The sequence below is a fragment of the Calcarisporiella thermophila genome (assembly GCF_041956535.1).
Source record: "Calcarisporiella thermophila strain CBS 279.70 unplaced genomic scaffold VTP21scaffold_25, whole genome shotgun sequence".
In the NCBI taxonomy this organism is placed as follows: domain Eukaryota; kingdom Fungi; phylum Calcarisporiellomycota; class Calcarisporiellomycetes; order Calcarisporiellales; family Calcarisporiellaceae; genus Calcarisporiella; species Calcarisporiella thermophila.
In genome coordinates this window covers 1-12,990 of record NW_027192215.1, presented here as the reverse complement: position 1 = coordinate 12,990, position 12,990 = coordinate 1, and the positions used below count along the sequence as shown (strand labels likewise).

At 39.5% G+C, this 12,990-nt stretch overlaps 5 protein-coding genes across 5 annotated transcripts; 1 reads left to right on the top strand and 4 right to left on the bottom strand.

Moving 5' to 3' along the window:
* Window positions 1-15: 15 nt before the first annotated feature.
* VTP21DRAFT_5995 (uncharacterized protein) lies at window positions 16-1,865 on the bottom strand (the record flags this gene model as incomplete). Its single annotated transcript, XM_069396576.1, has 2 exons — window positions 16-1,761; window positions 1,830-1,865. 2 exons carry the CDS (start codon window positions 1,863-1,865, stop codon window positions 16-18), a joined length of 1,782 nt encoding a protein of 593 aa, XP_069247264.1.
* Window positions 1,866-3,527: 1,662 nt separating this feature from the next.
* Window positions 3,528-4,325, bottom strand: VTP21DRAFT_5994 (uncharacterized protein; the record flags this gene model as incomplete). Its single annotated transcript, XM_069396575.1, has 1 exon — window positions 3,528-4,325. The coding sequence occupies one exon, from the start codon at window positions 4,323-4,325 to the stop codon at window positions 3,528-3,530; it is 798 nt and encodes a 265-aa protein (XP_069247263.1).
* A 1,419-nt stretch (window positions 4,326-5,744) lies between these two features.
* Window positions 5,745-6,719, top strand: VTP21DRAFT_5993 (uncharacterized protein; the record flags this gene model as incomplete). The annotated part of the gene is made up of 1 exon (XM_069396574.1): window positions 5,745-6,719. The coding sequence occupies one exon, from the start codon at window positions 5,745-5,747 to the stop codon at window positions 6,717-6,719; it is 975 nt and encodes a 324-aa protein (XP_069247262.1).
* Window positions 6,720-7,286: 567 nt separating this feature from the next.
* VTP21DRAFT_5992 (uncharacterized protein) lies at window positions 7,287-7,793 on the bottom strand (the record flags this gene model as incomplete). The annotated part of the gene is made up of 1 exon (XM_069396573.1): window positions 7,287-7,793. One exon carries the CDS (start codon window positions 7,791-7,793, stop codon window positions 7,287-7,289), a length of 507 nt encoding a protein of 168 aa, XP_069247261.1.
* A 2,059-nt stretch (window positions 7,794-9,852) lies between these two features.
* VTP21DRAFT_5991 (uncharacterized protein) lies at window positions 9,853-11,497 on the bottom strand (the record flags this gene model as incomplete). The annotated part of the gene is made up of 2 exons (XM_069396572.1): window positions 9,853-10,650; window positions 10,718-11,497. 2 exons carry the CDS (start codon window positions 11,495-11,497, stop codon window positions 9,853-9,855), a joined length of 1,578 nt encoding a protein of 525 aa, XP_069247260.1.
* Window positions 11,498-12,990: the final 1,493 nt, after the last annotated feature.

Here is a 12,990-nt window from a genome sequence, read left to right as displayed (position 1 = left end):
TATCAATAACAAAAGCTATATGATATCCAGCTGGAGTGGCTGTAAAAGATAGTCCAATGCTATATCATCCAAGCCTATACTCCCATCTGAACTCCCACGCTGAGGTTCCAGGGAGTCTGACCACGCTAAGGATGGTCTCGATAGTTCCTCCTCTGCTTCCGGCGCGGTTATATCACGTACCAGAAAAATGGGTACCGTCGAAAGTGGTGATGCGTCTTTATTTCTGCTCTCAACAGGCGATAGAGGTCTCAAACTCACTGCTGGAGCCATGATTGGAATTATTGTAGAGGATTCATTTAGCTCCTCTAGTGAAGACAACTCAGCGTCAGCGAGTATGTTTTCAATTGTTTTCATACTATCTTCCTCCTTAAAAACGACGATCTTGGTTCTGAAGAATTGTAGGATTCTGTTCAGATTAAGTAGGGCCTCATCACGTAGGGTGCGAATTTTCGCTTTCAAGACAAGAGAATACAAAAAGACGCATGTATTTAGCCCGAATGCCACGACGGGTTGTGCTGGTAAACTCTCAGGATCCTCAAGCACAATCTCGGCTAAGTTGACGACTGCGTTCGCGTAAAAAGTGCAGTGGATGACAGTGCTGATATTAAGCGAGATGGGGGAGTCGTGGTGGGGTTTCAAAAAGTGAACATGGATCATCAGTGTATAGAGATAGAGAAGTTGCTCTGCAGCATATTCCGGATCCAAATTGACAGTGTAGTCCGTTAGTGATCGCGTTAATAGAGAGGACAAGAGCGAGATGGGGTGGTGAGGTTGAATTGCTTCGTTCACGCTAGTCAATTCGTTCGTAGCTAAATTAGAAGTGGTGGAAAGAGTCGAGGTGATGCATTGCCATACTTCCGCCAAGAAAACGTTCAGACAAGCGAAATTGAAGGAGGTGCGGATCATGTGTGCGTGCTCTTGCTGAAACAGGGTATAGCCGTTGTTCTGGTCAAGCGCAAAAAGCACCGATTCTTTCTCGCTTTTGACAGGAAGTTGGATCGGTGCCGTGATGAGCTCCATATCTATACTATTCCCTAAATGAAAGGCTTCCCATGTGAATACGCTGCGTAGCGCCCACCAGATATTATTGCGGAGTTCGCGTTCGGCAGGGTCCAGGATCTCATTGAATTCACTCGAATCTTGTTCTGGAATACGTAGGTCTTTCGCAACCCTCAACGCCAATCTATTAAGCGCTGAGCATTTTTTAGAATCGCCCAGGTAATTCATGTGGCCAGCCAGAATGTAGAGGCCCTGCAGCCTGGAAAGTGTAGCACGGTACGGCTCGGTTTCCAAAATAGAAAATGCATAGTCAATGAGTATCTCTCCGTTGAGGCGTGTTCGTTCATCCTCATTCACGGCCAGTATTTTTCCAAAAAGTGTCGCATAAAGGAACGGATCGATTCGCTGCTCGCAGTATTCCTTGATCGTGATGGTGCGATTGAGCACCAGTGGTTGCGGGTTAATATGCTTATAAAACCACTCGTCAATAAGAGAAATCCCTAGAGACATATTGATTGATTTTAGAGGATCACGCCGGGCGAAAAGAGAGGCTGACTGCTCAATTTTGACCGCTCTCTCGACGAAACGAGGGAAGCTCTTCTTGACAGATTCGCCAACACATAAGGAACTCATTTTTTCGATCAGGATACCCAGGTGATCGTCTTGGCTAAAGTATAAACCAGGAAAGCGTTTAAACTCTATTGACTTTGCCCATGGACGATTCCAAATCGGCCGGATGGAAGTAGATTGTGTTAATCCAGGCTGTGAAAAGAAGCATTTGTTAAAACAGCGAGGAACAAAATATTGTACATTCCACTTGTATACTTCACTGTTAATCCAAATAGCATTCGATCGAGTTGCATCATGGTTGAATGGATGATGTATCCGTAGCTTTCTTTTTTACTATAGCTAAAGTTGATAAGCTTACTCCCAGACCAACCGTCCAAATTGTTGGCTGGGCGTCCCCTTCGGGTTAATGTTAGGGGATATATGCACGGAATGTTTCGCGATTTGCAACGTGAACATCCACTGAGATTACCATCACATTTAAGCTTTTTCCCTCGACATCCACAACACGCGAGCTGGGTACGAGATTTTTTGGGGTGATTTTGTACCCGGTTCAATGAGTGATGTGTAAGTCTGAGCATGTATAAACAAAACAGATCGACTCTAAATTCTAGTAATAATGCAAATTAGATTTAAAAAAGAGATCACAATAGGAACATGTCGCTGCTTCTAATCCAATATGAAATTACAAGTATTAGTAAAGAAAATGCATATAGTAATGATTTTCTTGGGAGCTTGCATTCTAAAACAGTGAAAATCTCTCCTCTCTTCGATGTGTTTGATCGGAGACTGATTTTAAACCGAGTAAAATTTGCCACAGAATACTAGAATTCGCTTTGCCGGTAGAAAATTGGGATTTTCAGAGGCTTAAGCTAGGATGAAAACATAACGTATCTAAACAAAGTCATTTGAGGGAAGTTTCATTATATATTTCGGTAAGCAAAGAAGCTATTCCTGCTTAAATAGGTGCTCTTAATAAAAGCATAAACACCTAGTCACAGAATCCAATCCACTGACCTTCGTATTTGCGCGAATAAAAAATATGCAGGAATCAAAATACAATACACCCACCTAAGTTGCGCCCATATCAACTCGTTTTATAGATTACCGGTGATAAAATGTGCTTATTGCATGAATTGGACCAAGAATATCTTGTATTTGCATTATTGCTCCCTTAACAGAATCCCTATTATGTTTCTTAAGTTAATTTATTGCTGTGCTAGATTGTAATTTAAGTTTTCCAGTAATTTCTGCTTGTAATCTCTAATAACTCTAAAAGTTGAATGAGACGCGATAAAAACAGAAACTTGCTGCCCCTACCTATTTCTCAAATTTTACAACTTTTTTTTGCTTCTATTAAATGCTTTTTCTAATGTCTTGATAAGTGCATATATAAAAATATAAACATTGCTTTACGGACAGTGATTTTTTCTTTGCCTTAGACAAGGCTCATCTCTCAAGTCCAGAGCGAACTCTCCATGTCGTCCTTTCCGTTTGGGTATTCAAGAACCAAGCCATGATTGTGATAGTTCATTCATATTTGAGTAATTAGGCCCTTCTTGCGTTCAGTTCTTAGGTTGGTGCTCCTGTAGTAATAGTTGCACTGTCCAACACTTGGTCCGAGGTATCCATAATCTACTTAAGGGCACTTTGGTCCGCCCTTACGATTATATATAGCCATAGATAAATGGACAAAATTTTGGATGATTAGTAGACATAATGTGTCCCTTTTTTCCGTAGCGATGTAGTGATTCAGTGAGTCCTAAGTTACTGGCTAACGTGCTCGATTGACTCTTTGTTGTGGCACTGTCAAAACTGCTTCTAATCTAACATGGCTCAGTTCATGTTAAATGAATGTTCAAAATCGGGACGCGACTGCTTGACTAGAAAGCGTGGCCTCCACGCCAAATCCCCGAAGCTCACCGGCTGGGATGGTGACAAATATCCTCGGTCTGAGCGTTTTAGGAGGTCGTTACAAATTTCCTTGGACAGTTAAGGGCTACGTGATTTGGATCCCCACATACATAGCATCTTTTCGATCCCTTTGCATCTTTAGCATCTTTTGGTTTCTTTCGTGACTTCCCGCTTTTATTGTCCTTCGCACCCTTGCGATGGTCATCTGAGCCACCATCTCGATTCGAATAGCCTCTACTCGACCATGGTTTGGAATTCTCATCCAAAGTGGTAGCGCACCTGGTCACCGGACCTAAGGACTTTTTTTCATAGGTACGGTGCAGATTCTCCGCTCGGTGTGCTTCCTTTATTGCATTATCGAGATTATTACATCTATCCCAGTTAATATACCTAGTAAGCGATTCTCGAATAGCTGATCTCAGAAGGTTAACCTTGTCGTGCTCTGTTAATATAATATCACGTCGACGCAGGAGATTCTCGAGTTCAGTGCATACAACTGCAACATGCTCTCCGTCATGTTGTTTTAAGCTGGTTAGCTCGAGGAGATATGAGCGTATAGGCTGGTTGTGGGAGTATTTCATATCAAACGCTTCTCTTAATTCCAGCCAACTGGATCTCTTCTCAGCTGGAAGGTTACGAAACCATACTATGGCATCATTTCTTAAATTTCGTGCGAGTGCGCGTATCTTCAACCTGTCCGACCAGTTTTGTAGGAATGCCGCGAATTCGAGTTCCTCAAGCCATTCACGCGCATCATACTGAGTCACTCCATTAAATGGTCGAATATCACTTAGATCAAAAGTTACAAATTCCTCATAATCTGCTGTATCATGTTCGAAAGACATTTTCGGATTCGTGTGTACTGATTCTCCACCCAGTGTTTCGAGATATTATATAGAGAAGAAGTGATATTCGCCCAAAATAACCCTTGCCTTTGCTTCATCCAACCATATAAGAATGATGACGCAATCAAGTAGTCCATTAGTTATATGATGAAATCCGTATATTCCGATTGTATATTGCCACCATTGTTAATCTTAATACACTCCATCTATACTTTATTGTATCCTCCGACTACTATGCAGACAATACTCTCAATTTCACTTCATGCACACCGCCACCCCAAAATTGTGAAATGCCATAAACTAATGAAAGGATATTATCTCTTGGGCAGATTGAATTTTTATCTTTTGAGAAACCCAATCGCTGCCAGGTACGAGAATACAGTAAAATCCCATAATTACTCAATGCAGCCTATAACTTCTCAATGCGCTGTATCCAGATCACAAGGAGAAAACATGCTGATTAAGACATGTGCTTTTAATACCCTCACTCTGCTCTATGACGCCAATGCATAAAAATTAACCTCCCCTGGGTGAGCAGGTTGCGCTGATTGGAGGGCGAAATTATCTGAAACTCATACCATTTGATGCCTGGTGGCGCTATTGAAACCTATTAAGAAGGTGGATAATTGATTTGTACCTATCATGTATCTTTAACAACCATAACAAATAGCCTCGTTTCCCAGCCTTTAAAAAAATAGCTGCGATCACAGCTTCTTATTGAATGCGCTAATGTCTCATAGACAGGGCATTTAAATTCCATTCGTTGGGGATTCTCGAGGGCGGTCTCGAAGATAGCAGTGCTGCCATGAAACAGGTTCCCACCAAACCCACACATAGTGTACTCATGGCCCATCGTATTTCTGCATTTCCTCAGATTGCTAGCAACCAGAGGATAGATACTCAGAATAGCGCTACCACAGGTAATTGAAGAGCTTGGTTTTTTCCTGCACTTTTCTCTCAATTAAACAACGCTTAGCTTGCATGGGGGATTGAGGTTAATTATTCTGGATACCATGGGCAAGCCACTTAAAAAAATGCGATCTTCTTTGATGCAAGTAAGTTGGATTTATGGCTTGGATGCATTTTAGAGAGAAGCCACCTCTCTTTGTTGCCCACGGTTTCACCCCTTATGTACTCACTCTTCCGTTCGTGCCTAGTGTTTATCCTCGTGAATTTTAATATTAACCTAAGTTTTATATGCATACATTTCCATTTAAAGAGTTGCCGTGTGTCTCCTTCACTTACACATCTTTATATAAATCCACTCATGAGTTGGCATTGACGCGTAACAGGTACTGAATCTATATTTTTTCTGCAACTATTATAGGTAACAACCCCAATTGAACTGTGCAATTCTCTGAATATACTAACACGCTACCTCCTCTAGCTTAGTCAAACATAGTTCGAGCATAGAGCATCATGCTTCTTTCACCTGGTGATTTGACAATTAACATACTTTCGGCCATCTGTGGGTTTCTCATGATGGTTATAGTCGTATGGCTCCGTCGTACTCAACCCGATGTAGCCAATACCATCTCCTTCAAGCTCAGCTTCTGGATTGGGCTCGTGGATATGCTTTGGCGTACTGAATTTATTATCTCGAAGTCGGATGAGCTTCTCAACCCAATAGCTGGCCGCGATCACTGGGTTGCCCATCTCTTTCTCTGGGTGATTAGTTTTCTCCGGCTGTGGGCCGTTCTGCCGACCATTTGCATCGCCATTGATCTGCAGCTCTCCTTCATACATCATCGCAAGGATATGAAACGCATACAACGCTGGTATATCCCCGGCATGTTTATCTTCACCTTTCTCGTTACGCTGATCTATCTAACGAGGAACAAAGTGATGTATGATAACGTTAAGTTTCAATTCATTTCGAACGCGTCGCCATTAAATCTTATCCTCACTAAAGCGCTGTGTATGACTTTGTGGATGAGTTTAAGCGTATTGTACTCTATTGTTGTTGTAATTATGGTGTTGATTCGAGCACTCCAGGCGACTCGTAATTTGAAAAGAACTCTTAATATCAGCGAGGAAGTTCGGGCGGAGGAAATGCAATTAATCAACTCGGTGTTGCGTATTATGCTATATCCAGTCGTCCATATTATTACTTTACCTTCCGGAATAGTCTTGGAGTGGGTAACTCTGACGACGACCGACCCCAATTTCCATATACTGAGCAAAGCTAGAGAAGTAGATAATATCTTGCAAGGATCCATCGGGATACTCAATTTCCTTGTATTCCTTCTCAACCCTGCACTCCACCGTGCGCTGAAGCGGTTTTCGTGGTGGCCAAGGAGAAATAAGTTAAAGGTTGGCGATGTACCCAAGAAAACTGAGGAATATGACAAAGAGCTTGTAGTGCGTGTGCCCGGAGAATCAGGCTTCGTATAATGGTTGTGCATTCACTTTAAGTTTAGGAGCAATATGTGGCGGTAGTCATTATTGCGCGCCAATATGGTCTGATATAATCAATGCTTAATTGGCGCAGAGCGTCCGTAATTTATAAAGTTTCGGGTGCACTCAATGGATATCCACGCATAAGAAGGATTCGTTAATATACTGATTTAGGTATAATGGAGATATCAATTATTATTTGTGATTATACAGAGTTAGATTTGGTGTAATTGTCAACATGTGTACGATTATGGAGAATCAAAGCATTCTTTGCTTGCTTGTTAAGCAAACTTATTCATTGCAATATTAAATTAATTGAATGCTATTGTTACTAATTTTTTGATTGAAAATCATGAGTGCTTAAAGTATGCAGTAAAGACCTAAGAATTGAAATTGATCATATTTAGGGAATAAGATAGCTTTTGTATTTGCTATTTATTTTTTATATTATTTCTTTTCTAACTGCACTTTTTTGAACAAAAATGTATACCTACTGATATTTAGCTTAGTAAGATCTCAATATTAAAAAGTACTTAATAATTAATTAAAAAAGATATATCTATCCTAAAACATAGTATTGTTATTTGCTGCCTGTTCGGGAACTGTTTGGATCACATCCCAGTGCTCCACAATCTTTCCATCTTCAAGTCTAAAGAGGTCAATAATAGCAAGCCCTCTGTCTGTCGAGTTCATTTTCAAGTTCAAATGTAGCCACACTAGATCATCTTGAGCAGATTGATGCTTAAAGCTGACACTAGCATTTGGGTTCTGCTCAAACAGCGGTTCGAAATATCCTACAAAGGCATCGGCTCCATCACCTACTAGAGGATTGTGTTGGGTGTAAGTTTGACCAATAAACTTTTCGGCTGCAAGTCGAGGCTGATGCTGATTAAATGCCAAGTTATAAAATTGGAGGACAGTGTCGAGGTTGCGTTGTTCAATAGAAGAAGATGTCCCAGAGTCATCTGTTTCATTGCCTTTGAGAGGTCTAGCCTCGGAAAGTGCCATGAATGGAGCAAGACATATAACAAAAATCAAAGTAAATTTGAAGAAATGTAGAGGTTTGTTCATGTTTTATGAAGAAAAATTGAAATCTTTAATATTGAGTGGCTAATGCTAATAAATAATGTAAGGTCTAAATAAGCAATCACAAGGAATAAGTAAACAAGAATGTGAATTTTATTGAGGCTATATATACTTTGTTGCTTTGGCCCTATAGGAAGTCACATAGGGAAAAAATAGGGAACATTTCACTCTCCGTATGATTTCCTGATATTTCCTATAATTTTTAATGGATTTTGTATGGATTTTTATATGGGTAAGTATTTGGAATTTATAGAAAAATTAGATGAAATAAAAGGAAATTATAGGGAAATTATAGGGAAAATGAGGTGTTCCGCATGTGTTCCGCATGTGTTCCATAATATTTCCCTATGTTTTCCCTATGCCCACTTCTTATAGGGTGGCTTTCACGTTTATTTGCTTCTCCGGCGATGTTGCTAGCAATTTGTAAGCGACACTACGCGATTCTCAGGAGATCGTGTTTTCAAGAAACCACTTATTGGGTTGACCAAGAAATATATTCCATAAAGGATAGGTGGAGAAAATAGAGCGAAAGGTTCATTGCTAAGCTCTTATTAATAATAAGCTATAAACCAATCACTCAAGTTTCTACTCCAACTCAGGACGTCATACGATTACGGCAATTTCCTTATAGCAATATAAATTTCCAGTTTTGGAATTCGACACAACTCAGATGACAGTGCATATCTTTGCAATCGAGATCTTATTCTTTAGAAATCATTATTATTGGCAAACTTAATTAAATCGCAATTGGTATAAGTTTAATCTTACATTAAAAAATTAATATTTCAATCTCCTATGATAGACGTAATGTCTATTATGTCAAGTATTAAGGCGTTGTAAAAGCATAAGCTAATTAAAAAGTTACCTAAAAACAGATCTCACCAAGTTGAAGCTCAAGTGATCCATTCATCAAATGAATATATATTCAATTGATTAATGGGTATTCACAATTAGCTTGATAATGCAACGATATAAACTTTTGATTACAATCTTTACTGATCTCCATAGCCAATCTGCCAAAACCCCTGATGCTAAGTCAATAATCGAGAACATTTTAGCGCCTCTCAAATGTGAATAGTAATCCTGCGGATTCGACAAAGAATATTAACTCGCATTCATCACTTCATTCAAACAGCGATAGCCAACAGCCATCCTGATAGTCTCGTTTCTCTTTCTCCCATGGTTCAACAGTGCAGACTACGGTCTCTTAAACGGCCGGACTACCCCGTTGTCAACCACTTGTTTCAAATCTTCAATAACTGACTCTAGGAAAATAGGTGATAATCGACACAGGTAAAGATTGATAAATTATGACGTGCTCATATTAATTTCACGACGAATGACATCTGTACTCTCCGGTTTCCTTTGGTTTTCCGCGAAAACTTAAGGGAAATCATTGAGCAGACTCTCTACCTGACCACTTACATCTTCAAAATCTCACTCATGCTTTGCGTTGCCAACAATTCCCGTAGCTACTTTCATGTATTTTATACTAAAGGGCCACAATTGGTTTTTCACATTTAGTCATTCATATGTCCTCTTTCCCATTGTGATATAGGTCCCTGTCTTTGCGTCTTATATAAATGATACGTTTCCCTAATGTTGAAAAATCGATTATGATATCGTATACAGATACAAGAACCACTGGCATCGCTTCTGTCAACATGGTCTATCCAATCAAAACATACACCGTAAACTTCCCTACTACAACGCTCTTGGAAAAATGTCAATAATGCCTTTACGTGGGGTGTTAGTTCTGCCGAGAGACCAAAACGAGATGCCTTAATAATTAACGGAGTTTTTGCGCACGTATCCAATAGATCCCGCTCCGATTGACCGCATATATTCGCGGGTCAGTGAATGTCCTCGGCAAAGATCATATATGAATAGAGCCAATATTTTACAATACCAATCTTTTATACTGCCACAAAAATTATTCGCCATAGAATTTATTGCAAAAATATATATATTTGAGGCAATATTGTCGGTGTGTAGGCAAATGATGAATAAAAATGTTATAATAGCTACTGTTGAATTATAGAATTTAATTGATAGTTACACTTTTCCCTTGCGAATCAACAAAGCTCCCGTGAAGAGAGAGCATTGTGAACTCGCCCACCTTGGCACGTGCTATCTCCGTAAACTTTTTCCCATCTAGTACCAAAAGGAAACACTCTTCCGATCTCGTAGAATTCACTACACTTATTGCCACACCGTCATCTTCTTCAATCGCACCTGGGCGTGGAATGAAAATGGGCTCTGAGCATGAATGACCGTGTTCTTCCCAAAGCATGATAGTGCCCTTCTCAAGATCTCCTTTACCCAGTCCACTGAATAAACCCGGTTCCGTCACATTTGCAACTGTCACACCATACACATATCGATTTCGACGGCGTTCAAAGTTAGAATTAATGCGTGCGAGTTCAAGCTTTATATTTGTGTCGTGCACTTCGATTTTAGCCTTAAATTTTTGCTCACTTTGTTGACGTGCAACTTCCCTAATATTCCGCAGGCGATATCTTCGTACCATAGCTGAAGGTTTTTCTTTATGTTCCGGTGGGTTATAATATCCAGCCGGAAGAGCCTCGCCCAACTTTCTTCCAAACTCGTACGACCTCCAAATAATTTCCGCATCATCGTATGCACTTGCGTCGAATACTATATCATCGCCTTCATCCCAAGCATTGAGTGTATGGAAAGCAAAGCATGGTGGTCCTTCATAAGTGGCTATGTGACCTCCAGAGACGCGATCTATGACATGATAGAGCGTAGGGTGTTTTTCATCCCAGCGCATAGCATCAATTGCATTTCCATAGTAAAGATTGGAGAGACCTCCCCAGCTCTGCAGAGATAAAGTGATTATTGTGATTAAGACGAGATTATTGGAGAAGTTATTAGGAGCTACTCACATAGTAAAGGGGGTAATTGGGCAGAACGATGTATTTATTGGTCATGGAGAAGGAGTGGATATACGAAGAGAGAACCTGCTTTCCACTAGATAAATCTTTGGATACGTCTCCAAGCAGGCGCACCTCGCCATCTTTAGATAGGCTGAATAGCCGAAAACACATATCACGACCAAATTTGAAAACAAAATTGACGAATTCCTTCTCGTCCTCCTGATGATGCGCGGCGCTGAGTCTACCATCGAGTCTTTCGTCAAATAAACTATAATTGAAAGTTTTGATTGGCTCTAGGGTCACGGGATCAAGCTGCTGCAATTTATTAGTGTCAGTTTTGGCGACTAGTGCCATCTTCTCTCCGAGCGGGAAGTTAGGTGTTATCGTCACATTAACGAATGTGTTGTTCGGGTCTTGTCCCATTTCGTTACCATTCTCATCTGCCATGACACTTCTGTACAAAGACTGCAGGCGCTGGAAAATGGTTTTGCAGGGATCTCTACCAAATGTTATTTTGTATTCACCGTTCAAAATACACTCTTCAACTGCACGTGCAGTCCGACGATTTGAGTAGCGAACTTTTCCATCTGAAAATTCGAAACGATGTGCGACAGGAAATGCATCAAAGGGATGATTCACAGTGAACTCACGTGTGCCGTCGGGTGAGGCAAGGTGAAAGACGCCGGTGCCCATCCGATAAAGTACACCACTCACCCAGGACGGGAGGTTACCCACCACACGCAAAGTAATTTGCTGAGATACCTCCAAACAATTGCTGAATGCCTTCATTGTTTTTGCGTATTGTTATTATTTAACTCAAGGAAAAGTAAGCTGATCAATTAGTATATTGTATGTATTTTCATTTCATATACATTTCGTACACTTCCATTTATATAGCTATATTTTCTTCCGATCTTGGTCCTTAATCGGAAATAATCACTAATTTTGTTACCCGAATACCGACCTTGCCGATTTTTGGGCAAATCGGTATTTGCAGCCAATGATGTTGTGTGAGCGTCAGTTTTGAAACTTGACCGATGTATCCTGGGTGGCTTGGTTGGATTTTCGGATATTATTATTTTGTTAGTTTTAGATAGTTCTTATATGTGACTACTTGTGACATCATTATTCCTTAATCTGTTCGAATAACCCTGGAAGCTTTCTATTTGAATCATTCTTCGTGTACTCTTTCGAAATAGGCAATTCCCCTCCTCTCTGTTATCTAGTATGCAACTAGACGTCCTAAAAGCATGAGATAATGTACCAGTCTGTGTATGAATCCAAGCGAGAAATGAAAAAATAAAGCTACCTTTAAACTTTGAATTTTATGATGAATATTTCTAAGGATTTTTTTTATGTAATTTTGCTTAGCAGCACTCAAAATCCTATCATTCTACAAATAGTTCTATAAGATTTCAACGAAGTTTAGCTGCAGCTGCTTCTCATAGGATCTTCGATGATTTTGCAGCATATTTCGACTACGTTGTGCTGTTATTTACAATTATGGCTTTTAGATATCGATGCGCATAATTGAAGTTATTCTTCGAGTAATTGGTAGGAATTGGTAGGGTAAATGCTGATATTAAATATACAGTACCTTTAGCGACAAAAAAATTGAAATAACCCCAAGATAGCTTTTCAAATTAAAATGAAATTTTTCCAAAATATGAAAACATGGAAATATCAGACTGTAAATTAATGCTTCAGCTTATTGATAGAAGCTACGCAAAGCTTTTAAAATTCTATTGGAAATTTTATTTTATCTCAGCGAAATTTCCAAGCATAATCTATGTTTCATTTTGTATTAATGCATAGCTTCTTATGTATTTGTTCTATTATTAAATGAACATACACCATTTGTTGTTGACAGCGTACCCAAGTTCAATCCCAATCCCAAGTGTCCAATTTCTCAGGAATTGGAGTTTTGCAGTATAATTGCACAATTCAGATGATGTTGAGCACTTTCTAAATCTTTTCTTTATAGAATCAGCATATCATAAGGAAATGCAAATTTATAGTGAAAATTTAGGATTATATTGGTAATACTCCGATCCAAAATGATGAATCATTTGAACCATAATTATTTCACTCCGATTGACCTACAGTAAGCCAAATAATTAGGTATAAATCGCGCAACTTGAAAACGCTTTTAATGTACGATATATATAAAGTATTATCAGATTTTACTTTTGTGTTTATAGATTTTGAAACCAATTAAGGTATGCTGCTTCTTAACTCTATAAGTTTCGTAGAAATAATTTATAAATTGGCTCCACTAGTAA